This window comes from Pezoporus occidentalis, unplaced genomic scaffold (genome assembly GCF_034315485.1).
Source record: "Pezoporus occidentalis ecotype Australia unplaced genomic scaffold, CSIRO_AGI_Poc_V1 ctg206, whole genome shotgun sequence".
Lineage (NCBI taxonomy): Eukaryota > Metazoa > Chordata > Aves > Psittaciformes > Psittacidae > Pezoporus > Pezoporus occidentalis.
In genome coordinates, this window is record NW_026913921.1 from 970962 (window position 1) to 994320 (window position 23359).

The following is a 23359-nucleotide window of genomic DNA, read 5'->3' on the forward strand; positions in this document are numbered from 1 at the left end:
CTTTTTTTAGAGGCAACCTTAACACCTTGGAGGTGTTTTAGAGGGTCCAGCAGGATGTCAGGGATGCTGTCCTTGCAGGAATTCAGTCCCTCCGATTTGTCTGTCCTGAACTTTTTTTGTTCATAGGTGCTTTGTGAATGTTGTTTTCCTGTGCAATGGGCTTTCTTTTCTCTTCTGCTTCCAATCCACACTGGAGCGGAGCTTCCCACAAGTTTCTTTACTGCAAATCTTTCTGTTCCCGCACAGATGGAAGGTGATTGCAAGAAAACACTGAAAAATGAAGCCATGTTTAGCTGTTGAATCTCACAGAATCATCTATATGTTGTGTCTTATGAGTGGAAAAAACATTATCTTAGACTATGTTTTCCATGGGAGAACTTTACCAAGGCCTGCATGGTTCCAGGTGGTAGAACTGAGAACCTTTTCTAGCTGTACTTTCCAGTCAGGAGAATCGAGTTGGCTGTGCAAAAGACTCAGCCCTCTTTTCATTGCTGAGGTAGTGATAACTGAATGTGAGCAAGGAAAACTGAGATTTGCTGGTACCCTTGGGCTTGCAGCTGGCATTTATTACATCCATAGGCAGTCCTTCGGAAGACCCTATTTGACAGGTGATTGCAAAAGCCCTGCTGCTATATCCACTTCTGGCAATCAGGACAAACTGTACCCTGGGATCAGAGCTAGGGCACACAGATGGTGGAGAAATCTGGAAGAGAGTGGGTGCATAACTTACAAAGTTGGCTGCTCTGTGTTTTCTTTTATTCTAGAAATAGTCACTTCCCTGACCTAAGGAAAACTTGTGAGAGTTCTTCCCTGTGCCAGCATTGTCCTTATCTGCATTCATATTTCCTGGTCTAGTGCTGTAGTTTTAGTCCCATAAGATTATGCAGTCATTATTTTCCCAGGTTTTATGTTGCATGTTGAAGCAAGTGCCTTAGTTAAACTTCAGTGGTGAGTTTCTGTCATGGCTGTCATGAGTGATTCCTGTACATACACAGCTGGAACATGAGATCCTTTGGGAAGGAGTTTAAGTAATTATTTTAATGTGCTTCATTTTCTTTATAAATAGAACACTGAATATACTTTAATGGATTTTATAAATAGTAAATTTTTGTTTATACCATCATCCTAAACCCAAAGGATTGCAAATAACTCTGTAGTCTCTGTAGTATTGCAGCTGTGTATGCCATCCAGCACTGTTTTCAAGCAGAACACTGTCGTGGTTTAAACCCAGTCAGGCAGCTCGTTCACTCTCTCCCCCCCTTCTTACCCTCCCCTGCTCCCGGAGGGACGGAGAGGAGAATCGAAAAGAATGCAACTCCCATGGGTTGAGATAAGAACAGTTTAGTAACTAAGGTATAACAAATCACTACTGCTACCACCAATAATAATAATGATAAAGGAAATAACAAGGGAAGAGAATATAACACCTCAGCACCACCCGACCAATAACTCACCCCACCTCACCAGACCTAGCACCAACCGATACCTCCTCCAACCCCACAGACTCCTAGCCGTTCCGGGTAACTCTCAGTTACCTCCTGGGCATGGATGTGTTGTGTTATGGAATACCTCTTTGGCTAGCTTGGGTCAGGTGTCCTGTCTCTGCTTCCTCCTGCCCTCCCCTCCTCCCTGGCAGAGCATGAGGCTCACAAAGTCCTTGGCCAGACCAAAACATCAGTGTTATCAGCTCTGTTCCCAGGCCAAAAGTCAAAACACAGCACTGCACCAGCTACCAAGAAGGAGAAAAATGACTGCTACTGCTGAACCCAGGACAAACACAGACACAACTACACCTAGGCTAAAATGCAGCAGGGGCTTATTAGCTTAGCACAACACTCCATTGCAGCATAGACACTAAGTGAAGAACACGCAATTCAACTGGAAACGCAGGGGAAATTGCAGTGATGTAAATACCCAGTTAGAAGTTGACCAGCTTGCTGAAGTACAAGTAGGTATGTCTGCTTTTGAGAGAGATGTGACAGGATTTTAGTGGACCTGGTTCATTGTTTACAATGTATTAAAGCAATAAAACCATACAGTTTTCTGTATATAGAAAACTTGTAGAGCCAAGTAATTTCAGAGAACTGGCATGAAATAGCATTGCCACTAGCTGGCACCAGCTTTTAAATAATTCCCATAGTCCTTTAAGTGAACTCTCAGCTTTTGATTTTACTGTCCTGCTTAACAGTGACGTGCAGTCATTAGTAGCAGTGCAGAACTAAACAGCAACGAAGGCGCGCAGAAGCTGCCATGAGCCATTCTGCAGTCATACCAAGCAAGTGTTAACCGAGACAGCTTCGTAGGAGGCAGGGGATCTTTTAGAAAGGGTACAGGATAAATTTACAACCACAAGGAATCAAAATTTTGTTTTTGCTTTTGTTATTTTTTTTTTTACTTCTTGTCCTGGGTTCAGCAGTAGCAGTCATTTTTCCCCTTCTTGGTAGCTGGTGCAGTGCAATGTTTTGACTTTCAGCTCGGGAACAGAGCTGATAGTGATGTTTAGGTTTGGCCAAGGACTTTGTGAGCCTCATGCTCCGCCAGGGAGGAGGGGAAGCCAGGAGGTAGCAGAGACAGGACACCTGACCCAAACTGACCAAAGAGGTATTCCATACCACAGCACGTCATGCCCAGGATGTAACTGGGAGTGAGCCGGAAGGGCTGGGAGACTGCAGGGTTGGAGGAGGTATCGGTCAGAGCTTGGTCGGGCTGGGGGGGGCGAATTATCGGTCGGCTGGTGGTGAGATGATGTATTCTCTTCCCTTGTTATTTCCTTTATCATTATTATCATTGGTGGTAGCAGTAGTGATTTGTGTTATACCTTAGTTACTAAACTGTTCTTATCTCAACCCGTGGGAGTTGCATTCTTTTTTCGATTCTCCTCCGTCCCTCCGGGAGCAGGGGGAGGGCAAGAAAGGGGGGGAAGTGAGTGAACGAATTACCTGACTGGGTTTAAACCACGACAGTTCCTTTTGGCGCCCAACGTGGGGCACGAAGGGTTGAGATAACGACAGTTCTTTTTGGCGCCCAACGTGGGGCATCGAGGGGTTGAGATAACGACAGATCTGACTGGATTAATAGTCACTCGTCACAATGCTGATTTATTGGCTCTCAGAGTTGTTTTGCTTGATCTCGCAGCTTCAGAATGTTGTAACTTACGTAGAGCCGGTATTTGCTGTGATAGTGTTTATCAAGTATGGGGCTTGGGCTAAGGTTCTTGTCTCACTGTGCTTTATGGCAATGGCTTGTAATACGGGCGGGCTCCAGCAGCAGGGCGGGACGGACGTGGCCGTGGACTTGTACCTGGCCGTCTGGCTGCTCTTCACCGTCCTGGCCCTCACCCTACTCTCCATCTTCGTGAGGCTGCGGGGAGCCGAGGGGGAGCGGCCCCGGGAGCCGGCGGCAGCCGAACCGGCCCGGGAGAGCGGCCCCGGGGACCAAGCGGCGGTGGGAGAGCCGGCAAGTACAGCAGCTACACCAGCCCCAGTGACAAGTACAGCAGCATCGTCTGAGAGTGCTGAAGGTTTTGAATGGCCTTTGGGTATCCTTGGGACCTGCCTGCTGATTGTGATGGGGATCAGCATGTTGGCACACACACAGACTGTGTTTTACCCACAACCATTTTGTCTGATCTCAAAAGTTAAGCAGAGTCGGGTTTGGGTCTTGTCTGGGGTTAGACGACAATACAGGGGGACCAAGAGGTTTTCCCCAAGGCTGCACAGCCAGGAGTGGCAGGGTGTGTGTGACAGTATGGGCAAGTATCTAGTCCACTGGGCCCCTCCAGTGCTTTGGAAGCGTCGGAGATGGAAGGCAGTTGTATGGAGTCCCCAGCAGCAAGCTGCAGAAACTGCTTAAGGGGACAGTGAATTATTTTAAGCCTGGTGGGCCCAATGCACTTCAGGCCATCAGAGCAGAGATGCAACACAGAGATGGACTCATGATCAAGGGGTGGACCTAGCAATGGACACTATTGCCCAGGTTATTCACGAGTGTGAACACTGCACACAGTCTCTCCTGCTCTGGAAGACTGTTACAAGAGATGGAGCCTGACATGGACCAGATGGACGCAGCAGCTTTATAGCTACTGGTCCATGCACTAAGATAAGAGTGCACTGAGATAAGAGTGGTGGTATATTGAAAATGTGGGATCTGAGCATGACGTGAATGGTATGGAATAAGGGGTGGATAATGTCCTGGGTTCAGCAGTAGCAGTCATTTTTCCCCTTCTTGGTAGCTGGTGCAGTGCAATGTTTTGACTTTCAGCTCGGGAACAGAGCTGATAACAAGCGATGTTTTGGTTTGGCCAAGGACTTTGTGAGCCTCATGCTCTGCCAGGGAGGAAGGGAAGCCAGGAGGAAGTAGAGACAGGACACCTGGCCCAAACTGACCAAAGAGGTATTCCATACCACAGCACGTCTGGAAGAGGATTGAACATGATGTAATTGGGCAGATTTAAACATGTTTTGTCTTATGGACTTTACAATAATAGGATGACTCAAGTTCTTAATTAGAATAAAAAAGCGTTACCTCATTGATTAGCCTGCTCCTTTCACTAAGGCACTGGAAATCTTTAATCGACAGACGCAGGGAACTACCTGTGGATGAGACAAACTGCTAATGAGGGATGAATTCAGAAGTGCCCTGTTGCTTTTCTGTTCACCAAGTATAACAGAATTGTTTGCCACAGAAGAAGCTGTCTATGGGGTGAATGTGTGCTCAGTTTAAATCGAAATAGGAGACTTGCTTTTCCTTTCGTCTGATGCTGTCAAATTCCTAATTCAGCAGGCTTAATAAAACCATTGTTCCCTTTTCCCCATGGATATGCTGCAGAAGTTTATGTCTTCGTTTCAAAGGATCAAAGAACTGGCTTTTGGAAAGCCATTTTTGGAAGCAATATGTAAAACTTTGCCAGAAATGCATGAATTGGCCATTGTAACTATGGGCTGATACTAATTCACACAGGTAGGGATCACATCACTTGCAACTGCCCCTTGCGACATTTGGCAAGATCCAAAATCATCTGAAGTGCCAGGGAAAGAAGGAGTGTCCTTAAGCACATCTGGGATTCAGCAACTCTTCATTCTGCACTTGAATCTCTCACGTCCTGTTGCAGTACTTAAAAGCTAGATCTCTCCATTATCCTTTTGATAAAAAGAATAAAACTGATGTTATGGGTCTCTCTGAGGAAGTTTCCCCTTGCACACAAATTCGGATTGTTGTTAATGATAGTTGTCACTGAAGTGAAAAATGTTTTTTAGTGATTTCCACACATTTTGTATAGGGTCAAAACCTTTCTTTCCATATTGCCTGAGATGTCCAGTCATGTCCAGGTCATAAGGGAGGGTAAAATGTATTATCACAGTAAAGTACGCAGCTGTCATGATTTGACTGTGGCTAAACTAAGTAAATAAATCAGACAGGAATTATAGCCTTGCTCTGTGCCAACTAGGATGAAGTAGCTTCCGTCCAACAGCTAAATCCTTCTGCTCCCCTAAGCAGGTTGGCCACATCCAAAACAGGAAGGGCCCTGAGCTTGTAGTGATCCCAAAACTATGTCCAGGCATCATTTGGGAAAGCAGTAATTAGCTTGGGGCAAATTCATGCCAGGAAGCATGCTAAAAAGTCACAACAGAGATACTGTGTACCATTATCTCAGCCCGAGCTCTGACCACATTTTATTTGCTGGTATAAATGTTGGCTTTTTGTCATCAACAGGGCAGCCTGAAGAAGGTGCATATTTAGGAGTCAGGATTAGAGCTGCTGGGGCCCTGTAATGAGGCTTTTCTTGGTGCAGGCATTGCTGAGTCTGTGTCTGGCTCCGTGATTATAAAACATGAGGGGCAGTTTGCAGAGTATGTAGTTGGCTGCAGTGGTTCCTATCAGCTAGTACTCTTTTGGGTGATGGTGGGCACAGCTCAGGAGCGAGCTCAGGAGCAAGCTGATGGGTGTGGCCAGCCTGTTTTGGAGTGTATTCAGCTGTGTGGTGTGAGCCATGGTGCATCAGTTGACTAAGAAAGGTCCTGACTTGGGTTTTTGCTAGTATGGGCTATTTTCTAAGATCTGCTCTCTGAACCATGATTTTCTGTAATAACTGTTACTTATTTGGCATGATACACAAACTGGTTGGAGTGGCTTGGATGGAAGATTTCCAAGCTTCTTTCTTTCTTGCTTTATTGCCTTTTGTCTGTAATAGCATCTGATGCGTTCTTGAAGGCACCATTAAACACAAAACACAGTGTCATGCCCTCAAAACCACCTTACAACATTATCTAGACTCATTTGCTAAAGACATCTCATTTTTCATCTGTATGATGGGTTATCTGACAGCATAGGCTGTTGCTGTGTTTAACAGTATTGTCCTGGAAAGTTGTTCCCAAGTCATCCATCTTTCTCATCTTGTCTGTGAGTGACAGAGCCATGGCCCCAACTGTTTTGTGATACGAAAAAAGAAAATACATTCTTAAGAGGCTCCTGAGGTCTAACCCCAACTTCCTCCCTCAGGGGCTGTTACAGCAGCCCCTGACCTCACTGGACTTGGTTCCTCGAGTGCATTGATGATAATTTCTTAATGCAAATGGTGGACAAACCAACTAGGAGAGGGGCGCTGCTGGATCTAGTACTCACCAACAAGGAGGGTCTGGTTGAAGCGGTGATGGTCAATGGCAGCCTTGGCTGCAGTGACCATGAGATGGTGGAGTTTAGGATCCTGTGTGGGAGGAATAGAATACCTAGCAAGGCCACAGTTCTGGATTTCCAAAGGACCAACTTTGGCCTCTTCAGTCAATTGCTAAGGGAAGTCTCATGGGAAGGGGTACTAGGTGGTAAAGGGGCTCAAGATAGTTGGTCAGTATTCAAGGACCACTTCTTCCAAGCTCAGGATCAGAGTATCCCAATGGGTAGGAAGTCAAGTAGGGGAACCAGGAGACCAGCATGGTTAAACAAGGAACTGCTGGGCAAACTCGTACGGGAAAAGAGAATCTATGGATTATGGAAGGAGGGGCTGGCCACCTGGGAGGAATATAGGACAGTTGTTAGAGGATGCAGGGAGGCAATTAGGACAGCTAAGGCCTCCTTGCAACTTAATCTTGCAAGTCAGGTTAAGGACAATAGAAAGGGCTTCTTCAAATACATAACAGATAAAACTAACACAAGAGGCAATATAGGCCCACTGCTGAATGAGGTGGGTGCCCTGGAGACAGAGGATATAAAGAAGGCAGAGGTGCTGAGTGCCTTCTTTGCCTCTCTCTTTACTCCTGCAGACTCTCCCCAGGGGACCCAGATTCCTATAGCCCCAGAAGGAGTCAGGATAAAGGAGGAGTTTGCTTTGGTGGATGAGAATTGGGTTAGGGATCAGTTAAGCAATCTGGACATCTATAAATCGATGGGTCCGGATGGAATACACCTGCGGGTGCTGAGGGAGCTGGCGGAGGTCACTGCCGAGCCACTCTCCATCATCTTTGGTAAGTCGTGGGAAACAGGAGAGGTGCCTGAGGATTGGAGGATGGCAAATGTCACGCCGGTCTATAAGAAGGGCAAGAAGGAGGACACAGGTAATTATAGACCGGTCAGCCTTACCTCCATCCCTGGAAAGGTGATGGAACAACTTATTCTTGACACCATCTCTAGACATATCAAGGATGAGGGGGTGATTAAGAGCAGCCAACATGGCTTTACCAAGGGGAAGTCATGTGACCAACCTTATAGCCTTCTATGAGGAAGTAATAGGTGGATGGATGATGGTAGAGCGGTAGATGTGGTTTTTCTTGATTTCAGTAAGGCATTTGATACTGTCTCCCATAGCATCCTCATAGATAAGGAAGTGTGGGCTTGATGATCAGGTAGTGAGGTGGATCAAGAACTGGTTGGAAGGAAGAACGCAGAGGGTTGTGGTCAATGGGGCAGAATCTAGCTGGAGGTCTGTGACTACTGGAGTCCCCAGGGGTTGGTGCTGGGACCAGTGCTGTTTAATATTTTCATCAACGACCTGGATGAGGGAACTGAATGTACCCTCAGCAAGTTTGCTGATGATACTAAGCTGGGAGGAGTGGCTGACACACCAGAGGGCTGTGTTGCCATTCAGCGAGACCTGGACAGGCTGGAGAGTTGGGCGGAGAGGAACTTGATGAAATTCCACAAGGGCAAGTGTAGAGTTTTGCATCTGGGGAAGAACAACCCCATGTACCAGTACAGGTTGGGGGTTGACCTGCTGGACAGTAGTGAAGGTGAAAGGGACCTGGGGTCCTGGTGGATAGGAGGATGACCATGAGCCAGCAATGTGTCCTTGTGGCCAAGAAGGCCAATGGCATCCTAGGAAGCAGCCCCATGAGTCACCCACCACCTGGGCATTTTGGCCATTTTTTTATGTACTGTTGGTTCTCTGTCCTAGCCATTTGCCATGTGAAAGGTCTACTGTAGCATTTCTCCTTATGAATCCAGATCCTGAAATGTCCTGAGTCTGTGTTTTCTGTCTGAAATCATTGTTCTTTCCTCCAGCATTGTTACAGCCACTGTAACGTGAGGGAGTAGAAGTTTAAAACATTGTGCAGTTATTTGTAATTGCTACTCCCCCGCTGTCATCAGCATAACTTCACTACTTTTGCACTAGTCCCTCCTGCTGATACAGATTAGTGATATAATTTCTGCTTCCCCCGTGTATTCATCAAAAGATCCTCCTTACCAAACCTCAGTTCATTTCTTACATCAATTTACTAGGTGACTTAGTTGCAGAAGTTTCTGCACCAATGTAAAATGGCATAACTTTAATATACTTTGAGTCTATGTAGGATTTGTGAGTCAGGAATTTGGCCCAGAGGATCAAGTTACTTGCCCAGTCTCATACAATGAGTTCACAGCAGCTAATCCTGAAAAGAGCTTTCCTTGGACTTATAGACACTACACGCTTGCTGGTTTTTGTTCCCATAGAAGCATGAGGTCTCACGTTGTCAGGGATGCCTGAGACATTTACAAGCATTGCTACCCACAGTCTGTGTTCCTGTTTTTCCCTGCTGCATCCCTTGCAGCACATGAATCTTCACCATCCACAAGGGGGATGGCTGGCAGTAGCAGATCATCAGGTAGCTAAGTAGGAGCAAGGAGCAGGGTCTGCAATGAATCAGTTGTGTGTATCTGTAAGCTCACGCTGCTTGTGTCAAGTCATAATTCTCTAGGGATGAGATACTAGTTGGAGGCCTCACTGAGATCATCCATCTGCCATCTCTGAAGAGTGCTGTGGAATAGCAAGTGTTGGTCTGGCTGAGTTGAGCTCAGAGACATTTTTTGCCAATAGAAGGGGAATTTATTTTGGTTATGATTTTAGAATATTATCATCACTGTTAAATAACACCAGCACTGAGCTGGATCTCATGCATGAGCCAGAACACTTGTAAAGACTACTTATTTCTTCTTCTTTTAGTCCCCTGTCTGTGCATTACTTGTGTTTATCAGGTTTCTGTGGTCTGCAAAAGGCTCACAACGCTTCCCCACCTGAACCCGTCCATTCAGCATGACAGCCAGCTCAGTGGCCAGCCCCTGAAATCACTTCTGTTGCAAAACCTTGTGTGCTAAGAAATTGGCCCAGTTAATGATAAATAGGAACCCAATTTAAAAAAATGCAGAACTATATCAGCTATTTTTCTGCTTGCAGCAGAAGGAAGCCCTTTGGCAGCTGCCACAGGAGAGCCTAAGCATCTTGCTTAGGAGAGTGAATTTTGTGTCTCCAGTACTCCCTGATGTGACTGTTCCTACAGTCTGACCTCTGGCAGTGTCTCCAACATCAGAAGAGGAATTGCTTCATGTAATAGGTGTATTGGTTGCCTGGGGAATATTTTCACCCAGAGCAATTTTATCTTACCTCTATTAAAAAACCCCAAACAACACTAAAAACCTGAGGCAGGAAAGCTGTGTTTTCTTTTTATGAAGAGGTTTTGATCTCATGATCAGCAGGAGAGAGAAGCAGCAGCCAGAGCATAGGGCCGTGTCTGCAACAGCAGTATCATTTAGCTCTGACAATATCTCACTGTGTCCTTCTATTTCCTGTGGAGCCATTTCTGTGTTGCAGTGAGAGGTTTGTTTTACCCATGGCACAACCAAGAAAAAAAGTGACCTCTGTGAACAGCAATTTATGGGGGAGGGAAGGCAGGGGGTAACCAAGCTCAGCCCCATCTTCTCTCCTCAGACCATATCATGGATGGATCAGTCGAGACCCTGCATTTTTGAAGAAGTCTGCCTCTGAATGCTAGTCCTGTTTGGCTACTGCTGGAATCTACTCACTGCTTTGGTAACTGGCCCTTCTCTGGCTTTTCATAAGCTCTGTAGATGTGATTTAACAGGTATGTCATGGAAATTTAGACTGGAACATCATTCACAATTTACTAGTTTTCTGTGGATTGGGGTGGGCCTGTGTAGGTATCAGATGAAAAAAAGGAGTGCCCTTCAGACAGGGTTTAATGTGAAGACTCTGGGATTAGAGAGACAGGAGGTTTTTTGATGCAAACATCGTCTTGTTACATTATCTGTTTGAGGCTTTCCTGTTCACAGGCAGATGAAAACTAGATTTCTGCCTGCAGTCTGGGTTCTTGTACCCTGTCCTGGGTTCAGCAGTAGCAGTCATTTTTCCCCTTCTTGGTAGCTGGTGTAGTGCAGTGTTTTGACTTTCAGCTCGGGAACAGAGCTGATAACAAGGATGTTTTGATTTGGCCAAGGACTTTGTGAGCCTCATGCTCTGCCAGGGAGGAGGGGGAGCCAGGAGGAAGAAGAGACAGGACACCTGACCCAAACTGACCAAAGAGGTATTCCATACCACAGCACGTCATGCCCAGGATGTAACTGGGAGTTAGCCGGAAGGGCTGGGAGACGGCAGGGTTGGAGGAGGTATCGGTCAGAGCTTGGTCGGGCTGGGGGGGCGAGTTATCGGTTGGCTGGTGGTGAGATGATGTATTCTCTTCCCTTGTTATTTCCTTTATCATTATTATCATTGGTGGTAGCAGTAGTGATTTGTGTTATACCTTAGTTACTAAACTGTTCTTATCTCAACCCGTGGGAGTTGCATTCTTTTCGATTCTCCTCTCTGTCCCTCCGAGAGCAGGGGGAGGGCAAGAAAAGGGGGGGAAGTGAGCGAACGAATTACCTGACTGGGTTTAAACCACGACATACCCATTCTGCTTTTGGATGCGATGAGAGGGGAATTCACATGATGCAGCAGCACAGGCAAAATGGTCTCCTCCTGAGCAGCACTAGGAGGCTGTCACACATAGGTGGCAGGAGATGCTGCTGGATGTGATGGCATTCTGTTTGTGAGGAGGTAAACATTAGGTAATACAAAATTAAACTTTTATGAGGATACATGGAACATTCAGGCTGGCATTCCTTTGGAGGAGGCACAAAGCAGTTGCAGGTCCTGCTGATTTGACTTTAAGAAGGCCTGTAGTAACAGGACAACATTAAAACTTTCAGTTATAAACTGAAAGAGGGTAGATTTAGATTGGACATAAGGAAGAATTTTTTATTATAAGGGTTGTGGGGCACTGGAACAGGTTGCCCAGATAAATTATGATACCCCATCCCTGGCAGTGTTCAAGGCCAGGTTGGACAGGACTTTGAGCAACTTGTTTTACTGAGGGATGTCCCTAGTTGATCTTGAAAGTTCCTTTCTAACCCAATCCATTCTGTGACTCTGTGGTTCTGTGATTTAGAGACATGAGGGCCCAACACTTCTGGAAATAAGGTATCAACTACTCATGTGTTCAGTGTTTTTTCAGCAATTACTCAAGTACATCTAACAAGAAACTACAGTGTACATTCACGTGTGTGTTGGGCTTTCTTCACTATTTTCAGTGTTGCTTCTCCAAAATGGTTTCTGTTTTCATTTGTTGCTTTTACTTGCTAGTTATAAGAACTCTAACCACAACATCAGATTTCAGTACCATCAATTCCCTATTTGTGAGGCTGCCTGTTTTTGTGTTTGCTCCTGGATCATTGAGCATGTGGCAGATAACATGCTCGCTAGCTATGTTTTTTTCACACCCTGTTTTTTTCAGCTTGGTTGACTTTGATTGTGAAGCTGCTCAGGACATTTTGTGAAGCATTTCTCATAAAGGGACAATGTTGGCAGGTTGATTTCATTACAGTTGTCATATTTACATTCTTGTCATGTTGCACATTTTATTGCTGGGTTATACAGCATATAGACATCACTTTACAGGCATGCAACACAGTACTTGCTCAAGAATTTGTTCTTTGGAGCTACAGACCTGTAGAAAATATTTATTAGTGTAAGAGAATGGATTTTTTTTCTTACAGTATAATTTTAGTCTAGAAAATCAAAGGAAAATGATAAAGAAATGGACTTTATATTAATATTCTTTGGAATGTACTCTGTAGCTGTTGTTCACTTGCTAGACATATGAGTGCCTATGTGCTTCAATAGTTACTTAGTTTAAAACTTTTTAGGAAATGTTTCTGTGTTATGATTATTGCTAGCGACCTGTACACTAAACAAAAGTTGTCCATCTGTGTTCTTGTCTGTTTTCAAATTACGTTGAAAAAGGATATAACCGGAAAGCTAAAAGACAGATTATGAAAACAGCTTGGCTTCTTTTAGGAAGAACAGGTACTCCCGAGTGCTGAGCCCTTCTGCAAAATCTCTCCCCAAAAGCAGGTCTCCAGCTGAACTCTTGAAAAATCTATTCCTTCAGGCTTTCTCTCCATCTGTTGGTCTGCTGGAACAATAGTCCAAGGCTGGCCTAGTTTGTAGGCTGCACCAGGAGAAACTTTCCCTGCGATTGAATGCTCTTCTTCTGAGTGATTTCTAATGGATGATTTATTCCATCTATTCAGCATTATCTCATTTTGGGGCATGCCAGGGCCGTTTAAAACACTAAATTACTGTGATGTCCACAAGGAAAAGATTACTGTGTGAGGTAAAATATCCCTGTGGCCAGCACTTGTCACGCTTGCTTAATGCTCAGCAGTCAGGCTGTGTTGGGCCAACGGGCTCAGAATTTCTATTCAGCATCCCTTGCCCAAAGCATATGAGAATGACCCCTTTTGTCCTGTCTGTTGCTATGAGGCATCTTTGGGAAATGAGCACTGTTGAATGAAAAGAAAGCAGCAGATGACATTTTGTATTCTGCACGAACTAGTATATAGGTTCTTTGTTTTTCAGAAAGGGTTTTCAAGAAGATGTGCTAATATTGCTGCTATTCTAGCAGTAGTTCTTTTCTTCAAGCTGGAATACAGATCTGTGAGAGTTGGGGTGCCCATTTATATTAGTATGCTCTTTCCTTGTAAAATCTTAAAATACCTAAAATACAAATATGTGTATCCTGAACAAGTCTTTTTTTTATTAATATTACTGTAACATTCCTTTCCTGGTGCATCATCTTATCTCTATAAAAAAGAGTCGTATTTTCAGAATAATAAGTTTTGAAATTTTCTGGTTTGCTGAGGTTACACTTAACTCTGAATAGTTACACTCACTATTCTAACCCAGTAGTGAGCATTGGTTAGGGACTCTGTGCTGAGCACAATAGGCATGTCTTTTGATTTGAGCTGTGTGTCACCAAGCATTAGGTCTGGAGATTGAATATTTCAGAATACAGCTGTCACATATACAGGTGTGACAATATTCTGACTTTGGAGTCTGTCAGTCATCCTTGTTGTTTCCTCAGCTGACCAGAAAGCTTTCTGCATTATTGATGTGCCACTGAGACATGGAGGCTGCCAAACAAGTGACCAACATTGTGTCACTAAACAATAACATGAGAATTGGGCACACAGAATGGGTTAGGTTTGAAAGCGTCTTCTGCGTATTTGTTGACATTTTCCTGAGCGATTTGGGAATTGTTTGGGAGCCAGGACTCTCAGCTGGATTTTCAAGTGCATCAGCATCCTGACTAGGTGGATCCATATACCCGAATTTTTGATCATCCACTTTTAGTTCATGTTAATTAGGAGGCTAGTCACTTATGAGGCAGTTTGGCTCCTTTTAGACTCAAAGCAGAAGATGGTACTGTTAGTTGAGTCATTCTCACAGTGCTCCGTGTGTAGACGTATGTGAGCTCAACTAGGTAAATAGGTTCAGCTGAACAAAGGATACATCATCTTTAGTGCTGGTTTGGTTTTTGTTAAGATTTTTAAAATTCTCTAGAGTGATATTGCAAAGTTCACTTGTTTCAGCAACAGAGAAATAGCAGTGACAATGGTCATCTTCTGCCAGCTGGATGAAGGTAGCTTCAGAATGTCAGATGCCAAGGTTGTGAGTGTGATGTATGAAGGTGCTAATGACGTAGAGGGCTTGATTACAGTAATGCTTTGTGAGACTAAAATTAACTCTCCTTGCAGCTTCTCCTCTGCATGCCAGCCAGCATGTGGCTTCAAGCTCAATTCTGGGTAAGTTCCTGGTCCACTGCTTATGGGGAGGTAGCAGGAATATATAGAGAGGGGATGAGTGGACAGGGAGACACAGATTTGGGACAGCTGAAGCTCACTGTGAAACCAGAATCTCAGACAGAAACTTCCTATGCACCCTTTCTCATCCATTAACCGCTGCTCAGCAGTGCACAGCCTGGGCTGGCACAGCTAAATACAGAACCATGGGAATCCGGTTTCCCAGTTAGAGACTGACCTCAACTGAGTCCCTGTATGGATATGCTGCAATTACTTGGCAGTCCAGCTGTGGCTTCCTTAGAAGAGTAGTGAGGGAAAAGACCTCAAAGGCAGAAAAACAAATTCCTCATGTTCCTTCTGGTAGCAGTCAAGCCTTCTGGGTTTGGCCCAGTGCTCTGTAACTGCTAGTGGAGTTCCTTGGCAAAACAGAAATCAAGGCAGTGGAAGAGGGCTGGTTTGATGGCTAGACTAATCAGAGGGTTATTACCAGGACCTTCCAGTTAAATTTTGTTTTATGTGCTGTTCTTCATGACACGCTTTATGGTTCTCTTCCCTTTCTTCAGTATTTCTCACCATTTTGGTACTCATTGCTGCAAATACTTTAGCTAACTAATAGCAAAGTCTTTGTTAGCCTCACTGGGGTGCCGACCTGTTGCTCAGAAATGTATTGGCTCACATATGTAACTACCTCTAGCATAACAGGCCTTTATGTTTCAGGTTGTAACTCCCTGAATGGACAAGGGATCTTATCAAAGACTTTTTGGCATTCTGTAGGTGGGCAAATGCTCATCTGTATTGTTATTTGCTTCTCAAAGGATACTTTGCAAAGCATGATTTACACAAAGTTGTTCCTTCCCCAGTAGATTGGATTTATTTGTATCTACTAATTCTATTGTTAATCGATTTGTCAGCTCTGAAAGACTGAGTCTTACTGTTCTGAGAGTTTTTGTAAAGCATAATAGCACTCATTTTTTACCTTTTCCTTTAATACTTAGGGTCATTTGAATGGTAGATTTTTTAACACAGTTAATAAAGCAGTGAATTTGAGTTTGTGTAGAAATCCTGGGTGAAAGCTGTCTGGATTGTAGATATTCTAATTTTAGATTTCGTTAGGTTTTGGAAGAAGGGTCTTTTACAAATGCTTCAGTTTGAGGCAGTTCTTTGGAGCTGACCTTTCAAAAGTGGCTCAAATTCAGAAGTCACTTGAGACATACCCATAATGAATATAAATGCAAAAATGAGAAAATCATGAAAGCAGTGGCTTTCTCCTGATCTAAACAGAAGGTTTGTATCATAAATAGTTCTGCAAATTAGTTGCTGACAACTGCAGGTACCTTTAGTATATTGAATAAGGTGTATTTCCAAAAAAGGCCATATTTAAGTTCTGTGTGGGGCTTGATCTTAGGCCTCTAAAGTCCAGCATTTCCCATTGCTAAGAGACAAAGTGGTGGCAAGGTAATACCATGAGCTCTATTTTGGTGATAATAAACTTGTGAAAGTAACTGGAAGTAACTGGACTCCACTCTTTCTTGTGCTGGTGTAATCGGAAGAGGATTTTACGAGGTTCTTTAATGTAGCTGGAATGTATGTGTAATCTTTTGACCTTGTTCTTAATTTTTTATGACTATGGTATGTTAAATGTTGATAATTAGGTTTGCTCTAGGCTGAAACCTGACCTGCTCTCTGCAAAGGAGAAGATCAGATCTTCTATTGTGAGAGGCACTCATAGGGTCTACCTTAGCAATTGCAAGACCATGACTGCTCAGAGTAAGGATCTCAGAAATATGGCAATTTCTTAGGAAGGACATCCTGTCCTAAGGAACACTTCTTTTTCAGGTTAGTTTGAATTGGACTTTTCACCCAAAGCTTTTTGCCCTCTTCTGTACATTTTATGCCATCTGATTTGATGAATAACTCAAGCTGCTCTACTGTTGAAGCTGCCTGATAGCTTCAGCTAGTGGAACGTGACTCCTGGGTATGAAAGCAAAAGGCACATGCTTTTCACTCAGTTCATGGAAGGGAATTCAGCTCTCATTGTTGAAGACACATACAAATGAGGCCTCTTAATCCAAACTACTTTTTAGCTTCCTTCTCTGGTCATGGGGAGAGGGAGAAATCTTCAGAGATTTATTGCATCCAGGTATCAGTGTTCAAAATAGATGTGATTAATTGTCCTACAAAGATGCATGTCTCTTTCCACTCTGTAGAGAAGAAGCCTAAAAATTAACTTGGTCCCACTGTCAAGTTTTTAGAAAACTAAATTTAGAGGAAGTTAATCCTGCCCTTGGTTCAAGAAAGTGCTGAGCGACATTTGTAACTTGTGCAAATAGCAGTCTGTCCAACCAATCATCTCCCAGTCCCTGCTAGCTTAAACTTAAATGTGATGTAGTCTTTGTACCACGTTTCCTCTCGGGAGGAAGAGGGGAGTGTCTAACAACTTTATGAAAGAAGTATGCAGCAGTCAGAAACAGCAGCAGGCACTGGGAAGGAAGTGGAGACAAAGGGATTTAAAAAAACCTGTCCAAAGGGATTAGTGCAACGGATCAACCCACACTTTGTTTTTCAAGCCATTCCTTTCTGTCTGTCTATGACAGTATTGCTGGAACTGGTCATCTTTCTTATTCTAAGCTTTCTGTGTGGGAGAGTAAAACTGCTTAAATGTGATTGAGTGGTGGTTTGTACAGTACAGCAGTGTTAGCCCTGCTCCTCTAGTTCCCACTGAGTTCCTTGACAGTTCTTAAGAATACAAAACATGAGTACAGGTAGAATGTATCAGACCAACAGTCCCTCCAGCTCAACTCAATATTCTGTTCCTGCCAGCAACTAACAGATGCCAATGTACCTTTCTCTAACCCTTTCCCAGCCTCCACTTATTTTCAGCTTATGAGACTTTCTAGCCATAAATCTTTCATGTTATATGAAGAATTGCAGAGCTTTCTTGTCTCTTATGTTTTAGAACTAAAAAAACGAAGAAGGCATCTGCTCCTCCAACCAAGGAAGAGAAGCCCAAATTAACCATTTTTGAAGAGGAAGTAGATCCAGATGAAGGACTCTTTGGCCCAGAAAAAGTTTTCTCATCAGTTGGTCCCAGGAAGAAGATGAAAGAAAGTAAATCTGTTCTATATTTATATATGCGCAGAAGCTTTTAAAATGTAGTGATGCAAAGTATAAAGGCTAAATAATGACTTGGGAATGTTAAGGCAAACCTTCAGCTGGGGCAGAATCATCTAGAATCGTTCAGAAAGAATAACTAAGACCTGAAGTTCCCACAGCTGTTCACTGTTGACATTTTGGGCTGGGGTATTATAGGTCTATGGGAGCTAGATGTCTCACAGTCACTCTTCTCACACTGACAAGAGTAATGTGACCTACTCTTGAGTGCAAGAAGAAAGCAGATTTACTAAGTCACAAGAGTGCAGAGAATCGCTGCACTTTGTGGATTGGAAGTCCTTGTAAAAAAAAAAAGATTGTCCACATGATTTTTTTTTTCATCTCAGTAGCCAGATTTACTAGCTAGTGTTCATACAGGTATTGTGTTATGTGGCATAATTTAACTACAGCATTTTCTGGTTCCCCTTTCTAGATCTGAAATTATTTGAAGATCCAGACCTTGGTGGGGTGGTAAGACTGGGTGACTCACTACTGTTGCCAACTGCCTTTAAGAACAAGGTGTATGTGCTGAACACAGGTCCTGAGGAGGACACTGAAGAACTGCTGAGGTATACATCTCATAACTGTTGTGTAGAATGAGGGTGATCTGAGGAGTTATTTGGACCTCAAAAGAGATTAATTTGAGGGAAAAGCTTAAATACTTTGAATGCTAACTGTGAATCACTTGTACTTGCAAGTAAAATATAAGAAAAATATGTGTCATGGAGCTTAGAAATCAAACACAGTAAAAAGGAAATTAGGAAGATCCTTTGAGAAAGGAAGGATGCAGGGTATTACTCTGTGACTGAAAGTAAAGGTCTTGAAGGCCCAAGGCATGCCATCTAGTCCTTGTTTTCTAACATGACACTTCTGCTTTCTGTAAGTAATCCCCAGGGGAAAACTGACCTTCGTTATGAAAAGTTAGAGACAAAGCCCAGAAACAAAGAAGAATTCAGCTTCAATGAGCTGAAATCAGGGGCTTTTGCCACATGAAGAATAGTTTTCTGCTGGTGGCTTACAAATATCTGTGCACACTTCCAGGAGGAATCCTGTGCACACCTCTACAGCTGTAAAGGACTCTTAATTAAAATCTCCATCACCCTGCATTTAATTTTTAGTCTATTAGAAAGGAGGGCTGGAGGTCAGAGTTGCAAGAGGGGATAATGTACTTGCTCTTACACTTACCTGCCCACCTTGATAGTGTAGCACTGGAATGTATCATCACATAATGTATTTTATTCCTGACATCTCTCTCACAAGGCTAATTTTCCTGCACTGATAATCCTCAAGGCATCAAGAGAGAGCCAATGCTCAGAGAGACCAGCATCACCAGGGAGTCTGTGCTCCCGTAGAGCCAAATTCATTACCTTCTGGATCTCAGGCTGGCATCTGAATGATGAGACCAGCCTGCTTCCAGTACTCATTCTTGCCAGCCGTCTCCTGTTAGGATGTATGACTTTCACAGCAGATACTAAACCTAGGAGAGAGAATCTGTGTGTGCTTTCAAACCTCTCCTGAAGCAGGTGGTTTTGCAGCTATTGCTTTCTGTGCATGCAGAAGTGCTAGCTATCTCAGTGGCAATACCTCACTTAATTTAAGCAAAGGTTAAATTGGGTTGGGTGCCATCTCACATGCCGTACTGACAGCCCACCTGATGTTTATAGAGACTGATGGGTCAGGACACGACCTGATTTAGTGCTGTAGTATAATGGGAGCAAACATGTATGTTCTTGCCATCTTGTCATTTGAATCATCTCCTACCTTCCCTTACCAGCAGACTGGTGTTATATGTTCTTACAGGGCAGTGCCAGTCTTTCCAGGCAGCGACCCTTTGTGGTGAGAGGAAATGTTCAATGTGAGCTGAACCCTGGAGTCTCTCTGGCATGGGAGCTTGAGCATATTTTGAGGTCTAAGAATAAATCTTACCTTTGACCTGTAGATGCTGTCAGTCATGCTTCCTTTCCAGAGGAGACTTAAGAAATTTCTCCCCCGGCCCTCAGATCAAAGGAGGAGCCATGACAACTTATTCCTTCAGTGGGTTAGAGCTGGGTAAGCTACTAGAGGAAAAGTGGCAAACATCTTGGTCTGTTGGACATACTCTCTTATACCACACAGAACACTTGCCTGGACACATTTTGTCAAGACCTAAGACCAACCTGAGCTATGATGCACCAGCAGGTCTGTGATAGGTGCAGAAACCTAGACATGTTCACTGTACACTGATGGATTAGCTGCATAATGCAGATATGATAGCTCTTAACTCATGCAGTCTTCTCACATTCACGTTGTATAGCTGAGAAGTGCCTGACTTCCTGGGAAATGCACCTTTCGGTGAATCATGGAAAGAGATAGGAGAGCACTGCCTAAGTCAGAACCTTCTTCCAAAGGTGAGATGGGAAAAAGATGATGTTTAGAACATCAGAACACAGGAGCAACCAAGGCCTTCATGATCTGTATGGCACCTGAGTGGTTGCAGCAGCAGTAGCACCCCAGCACTGTCAGCACAGCAGTGAATCCCCAGCAGTGACTTGCCACTCTTGAGGAAGAGACTGTTACAGAGACAAATGAGTCTGCAAAATTTGTGTGGGCTGTGCTTGTCACAACATGAGGGAGAAGAGAATATGATAAATGTTCTCATTGCAAACTGAGGACTGAGCTCTCTGTGGATGCCTGCTGAAATGAAATGAGAATTACTGTTTCAAATAGAATCACCTGCTTTACATTAACAAGTGTTGAGTTTTGAGAAGAACCAATTGCTTTTGAGAAGAACCAATTGCTTTGAAGTGTAATCAAAGATTTCTTTTTATGGCAAAATACTCATGTCCATTCAAACAAGTATCATCCCTCTTCCTGTCCATTGACCAGCCTTTTACTGGTTACTAATTTTTTTGGCCTATTAACAAGTACTAAGTGATGGTGATAAAGAAACTAGGTGAGCTACCTCACTAACCACTGGCATTGCAGATACAAGCACTCTTTCCTACCATTAAGTCTGCTGCAATACATGTGTGAGGTGCTTGTGGAGCACTGTACTTGCATGTCCTTCCAGAGCTTGTGGAAAAGAGATAAACTGCTGTGGCAAGAACCATCAAGGTCAAGTCTCATCATGTTGCCTGCAGGAAAAAAGGAGCACATCATACTCTTCCTTCATGGGATGTGCTTTGAGAAAGGGGGCGATAAATGACCAAGCCTTTTTGGCTTAGCTTTTCACCAGAGGGATATGGAGGAACCCAGGCTCTTCAGAGAAGTCTAGGGTCACATTATTTTTGACTCTTCCAAGGTGCCAGGTGATGTAGTGATATGAAAGGGTAGCTGATCAACCCTTTCACAGATGTTAAAGGCATTATCTTTGGGAATGATTTAGGACCAGGCCTCTCTCTTCTACAGTCATTTTCCTGGGTTGTGTCATAGCATTTAACGGTTACTTCTGGATACATTCAGCCATTTACTTCCATTTTCAAAGCTCCTCTTCAGTCTGATTTCCATTTGAGCTAGAGATAGAAATCAACTGATGCAGAAATCAGTATCCTGCAAACTCTCCCACTGTGGATTCTTATCCCATCTTATATTTTCATCTGCATCCACCCAGTGGCCACAGATGTGCAAATTAAGTTTTTATGCAGCAGGACCGCAGTCGACCCCTTCTGCCTCATGAATCTAAATTGTGCCTGCCTGGTGTGATGGATCAGGTTTTTGTGGAAAACCAATGCTAGAATTGATCCTGTAAATGTTGCAGCAGCTCTGTAGGTCCACAGAATTACATGAATTATCACACATCCTAGCATGAAATAATTATCACAGTTGTCTGAGCAGCTTTTTAGGAGAAATTTAATTTCACCTTTGATAATGAATAGGGAGTTGAACTGGAAGGAAGCAGCTGCCAGCATAACATTTGTCTTTTTCCAGTCCTGAGAAAAGCATCAGCAGCAGGATCCGAGTTCTGCTGCCTTGTGATGGCAGATCTGGTATTCTTTCTCAGGATTATGCTGATCTAAAACTGGTGTTGAAAGGGACAGTCCAGCTCCTACCTTTGTGCTACAGCTGTATCAATCTGCCTGTGTCCTGAAAAGATTAATTTTGTCTGTAGTTAAAGGTTGATCTGTTTTTACAGCTGCAATCTGTGCCATCAGTGATGCAAATGATGACCCTTTCAGGAGGGTTATACTGTTAGAGGCTGAAACTGTTTGTGAAACCACATCCTAACTATCTAAACACCATGCAGTCCATACAGCTTCTTGAGCAGGTTTGTTAGCTTCAGGTTTGACAAGGAGCTGATGCCACCCTTGAAACAGAAAAAGTTTTATGTTCTTCATTCAGCAGGCCATTCACAGATGTCAAATTCTGAAAGCAACACTTGCATCTTCAGACTAAGCAGGAGTTACATGAGACACCACATCCAGCACCACATGGTGAGAAACACTTTCTCACTGTCCTCAGGATATGGGATCAGCACCATAGTTGGGTTGCAGGGGAAAGTAGAAGCTGGAGAAGAGATACCTCCTACAGCCTCCTGTGCTTTGCACTCCTGTGCTTAACCCCAGCCTTTATAATTTCCACAGGCCCTTGCTAGACATCACACTGTCTCTGCTGACCATAGCAGAAGTGATGGTCAACAGATACTTCAAAACCTTCTTCTTATTTTGGGGCACAAGTCTTTCCCCAAGTAATGTATTGATATTACACCTCTCCCCAAGGCTTCAGCAACGTGTCTCTCAGACTTGGAATTAACACCAGACAAAATAAAGACACCATAATGAGATAGGGAAAGATAAATGCCTACTCCGCAAGAACTGCTGAGAGTTGCATAACCTAGCTGCAAGCACGATTCTTTTGGATATTTTAGCAAATGGTAGTCTTTGTCTCTTGCTTTCATTACTGTCCTCCTCATTAGAGCATTCCTGGCAAACAGAGGTCGCTGTCACCATCAGGCTAGATGCTGTACAAGCACTAGCACATAGTCATTCCTGTCCCAAAGATCTTGTCCAGTAGACAGGACAGAGTTCAGAGCAGGGTCATCTAAGCTGCTGAAGTTCTGGTGGCAGCTGTCTCCGTCTCAAAGTCAGAACTCATTTACTCTCTTTTAAATCCACATGCTATCATAAGGCTTTGTGACAGCCTTTCTTCACTAAGGGTTTTGATTGCTTTCTGCATCTGGAAACAAAGAAGATTTTCCACCAACAGATTCTGTGAATCAGCACAACAGTATATGGCAGGAATTTTAAACAATGTGGTGCTGCTTTTCCATTACAGAAAAAGAAGGAGACTAATTAGAGAATGATTAATTACATGGATTCTGTGCTTGATTGTCTATAAAAAAGATGGGGGTGGGAAAGTTCTGCTTTTAATCTTGTTATTTTAGAATAGCTGATTGATTTTTTTCATCCTCCTCCTAGCCTGGAGTTAAATATGGTGGTAGTTATGCACTGTAACAATTCATTTGCTTCTCAAGAAACAGAAGTCCTTGTTTCTATGTCTGCCTGAGGCGTTTTGCATTTTACCTCTTTAGTTTTCCAAAGACAGTTGTGTCTCACAGGATCAAACAGCAGTGGATCAAACAGTTTGCCTAGCACTGAAGCACTGAAAAGCAGGTTTTGAGACAAAGACCACATATTATCTGTTGTGCTCTTTGTAAAAGATTTCTGTCTAACCAGTGTCTTGAAAAAACCCATGACAAGAAAAGAATATTTACGTGATCAGCTTCCAGACTTTGAAAAATCATCTCCTGCAGAATTTTTGGACTAAAAGCACACTACCAAAATACCTCCCCATACTCACACTCAGAACCCCTGCAACCTACTGGCCTGCATCTTTTGGGGGTATTTTATGA

The 23359-nt window shown here is 43.6% G+C and overlaps 1 protein-coding gene across 1 annotated transcript in view; it reads left to right on the forward strand.

Annotated features, from left to right (window-relative positions):
* HS1BP3 (HCLS1 binding protein 3) overlaps positions 1–23359 on the forward strand; it is a 52172-nt gene that overhangs the window by 24318 nt on the left and 4495 nt on the right. The window contains exons 5-6 of the mRNA XM_062618905.1: positions 17339–17490; positions 17966–18101. Of these exons, the coding sequence (XP_062474889.1) occupies positions 17339–17490; positions 17966–18101 (288 nt within the window). The remainder of the gene's footprint in view (positions 1–17338; positions 17491–17965; positions 18102–23359) is intronic.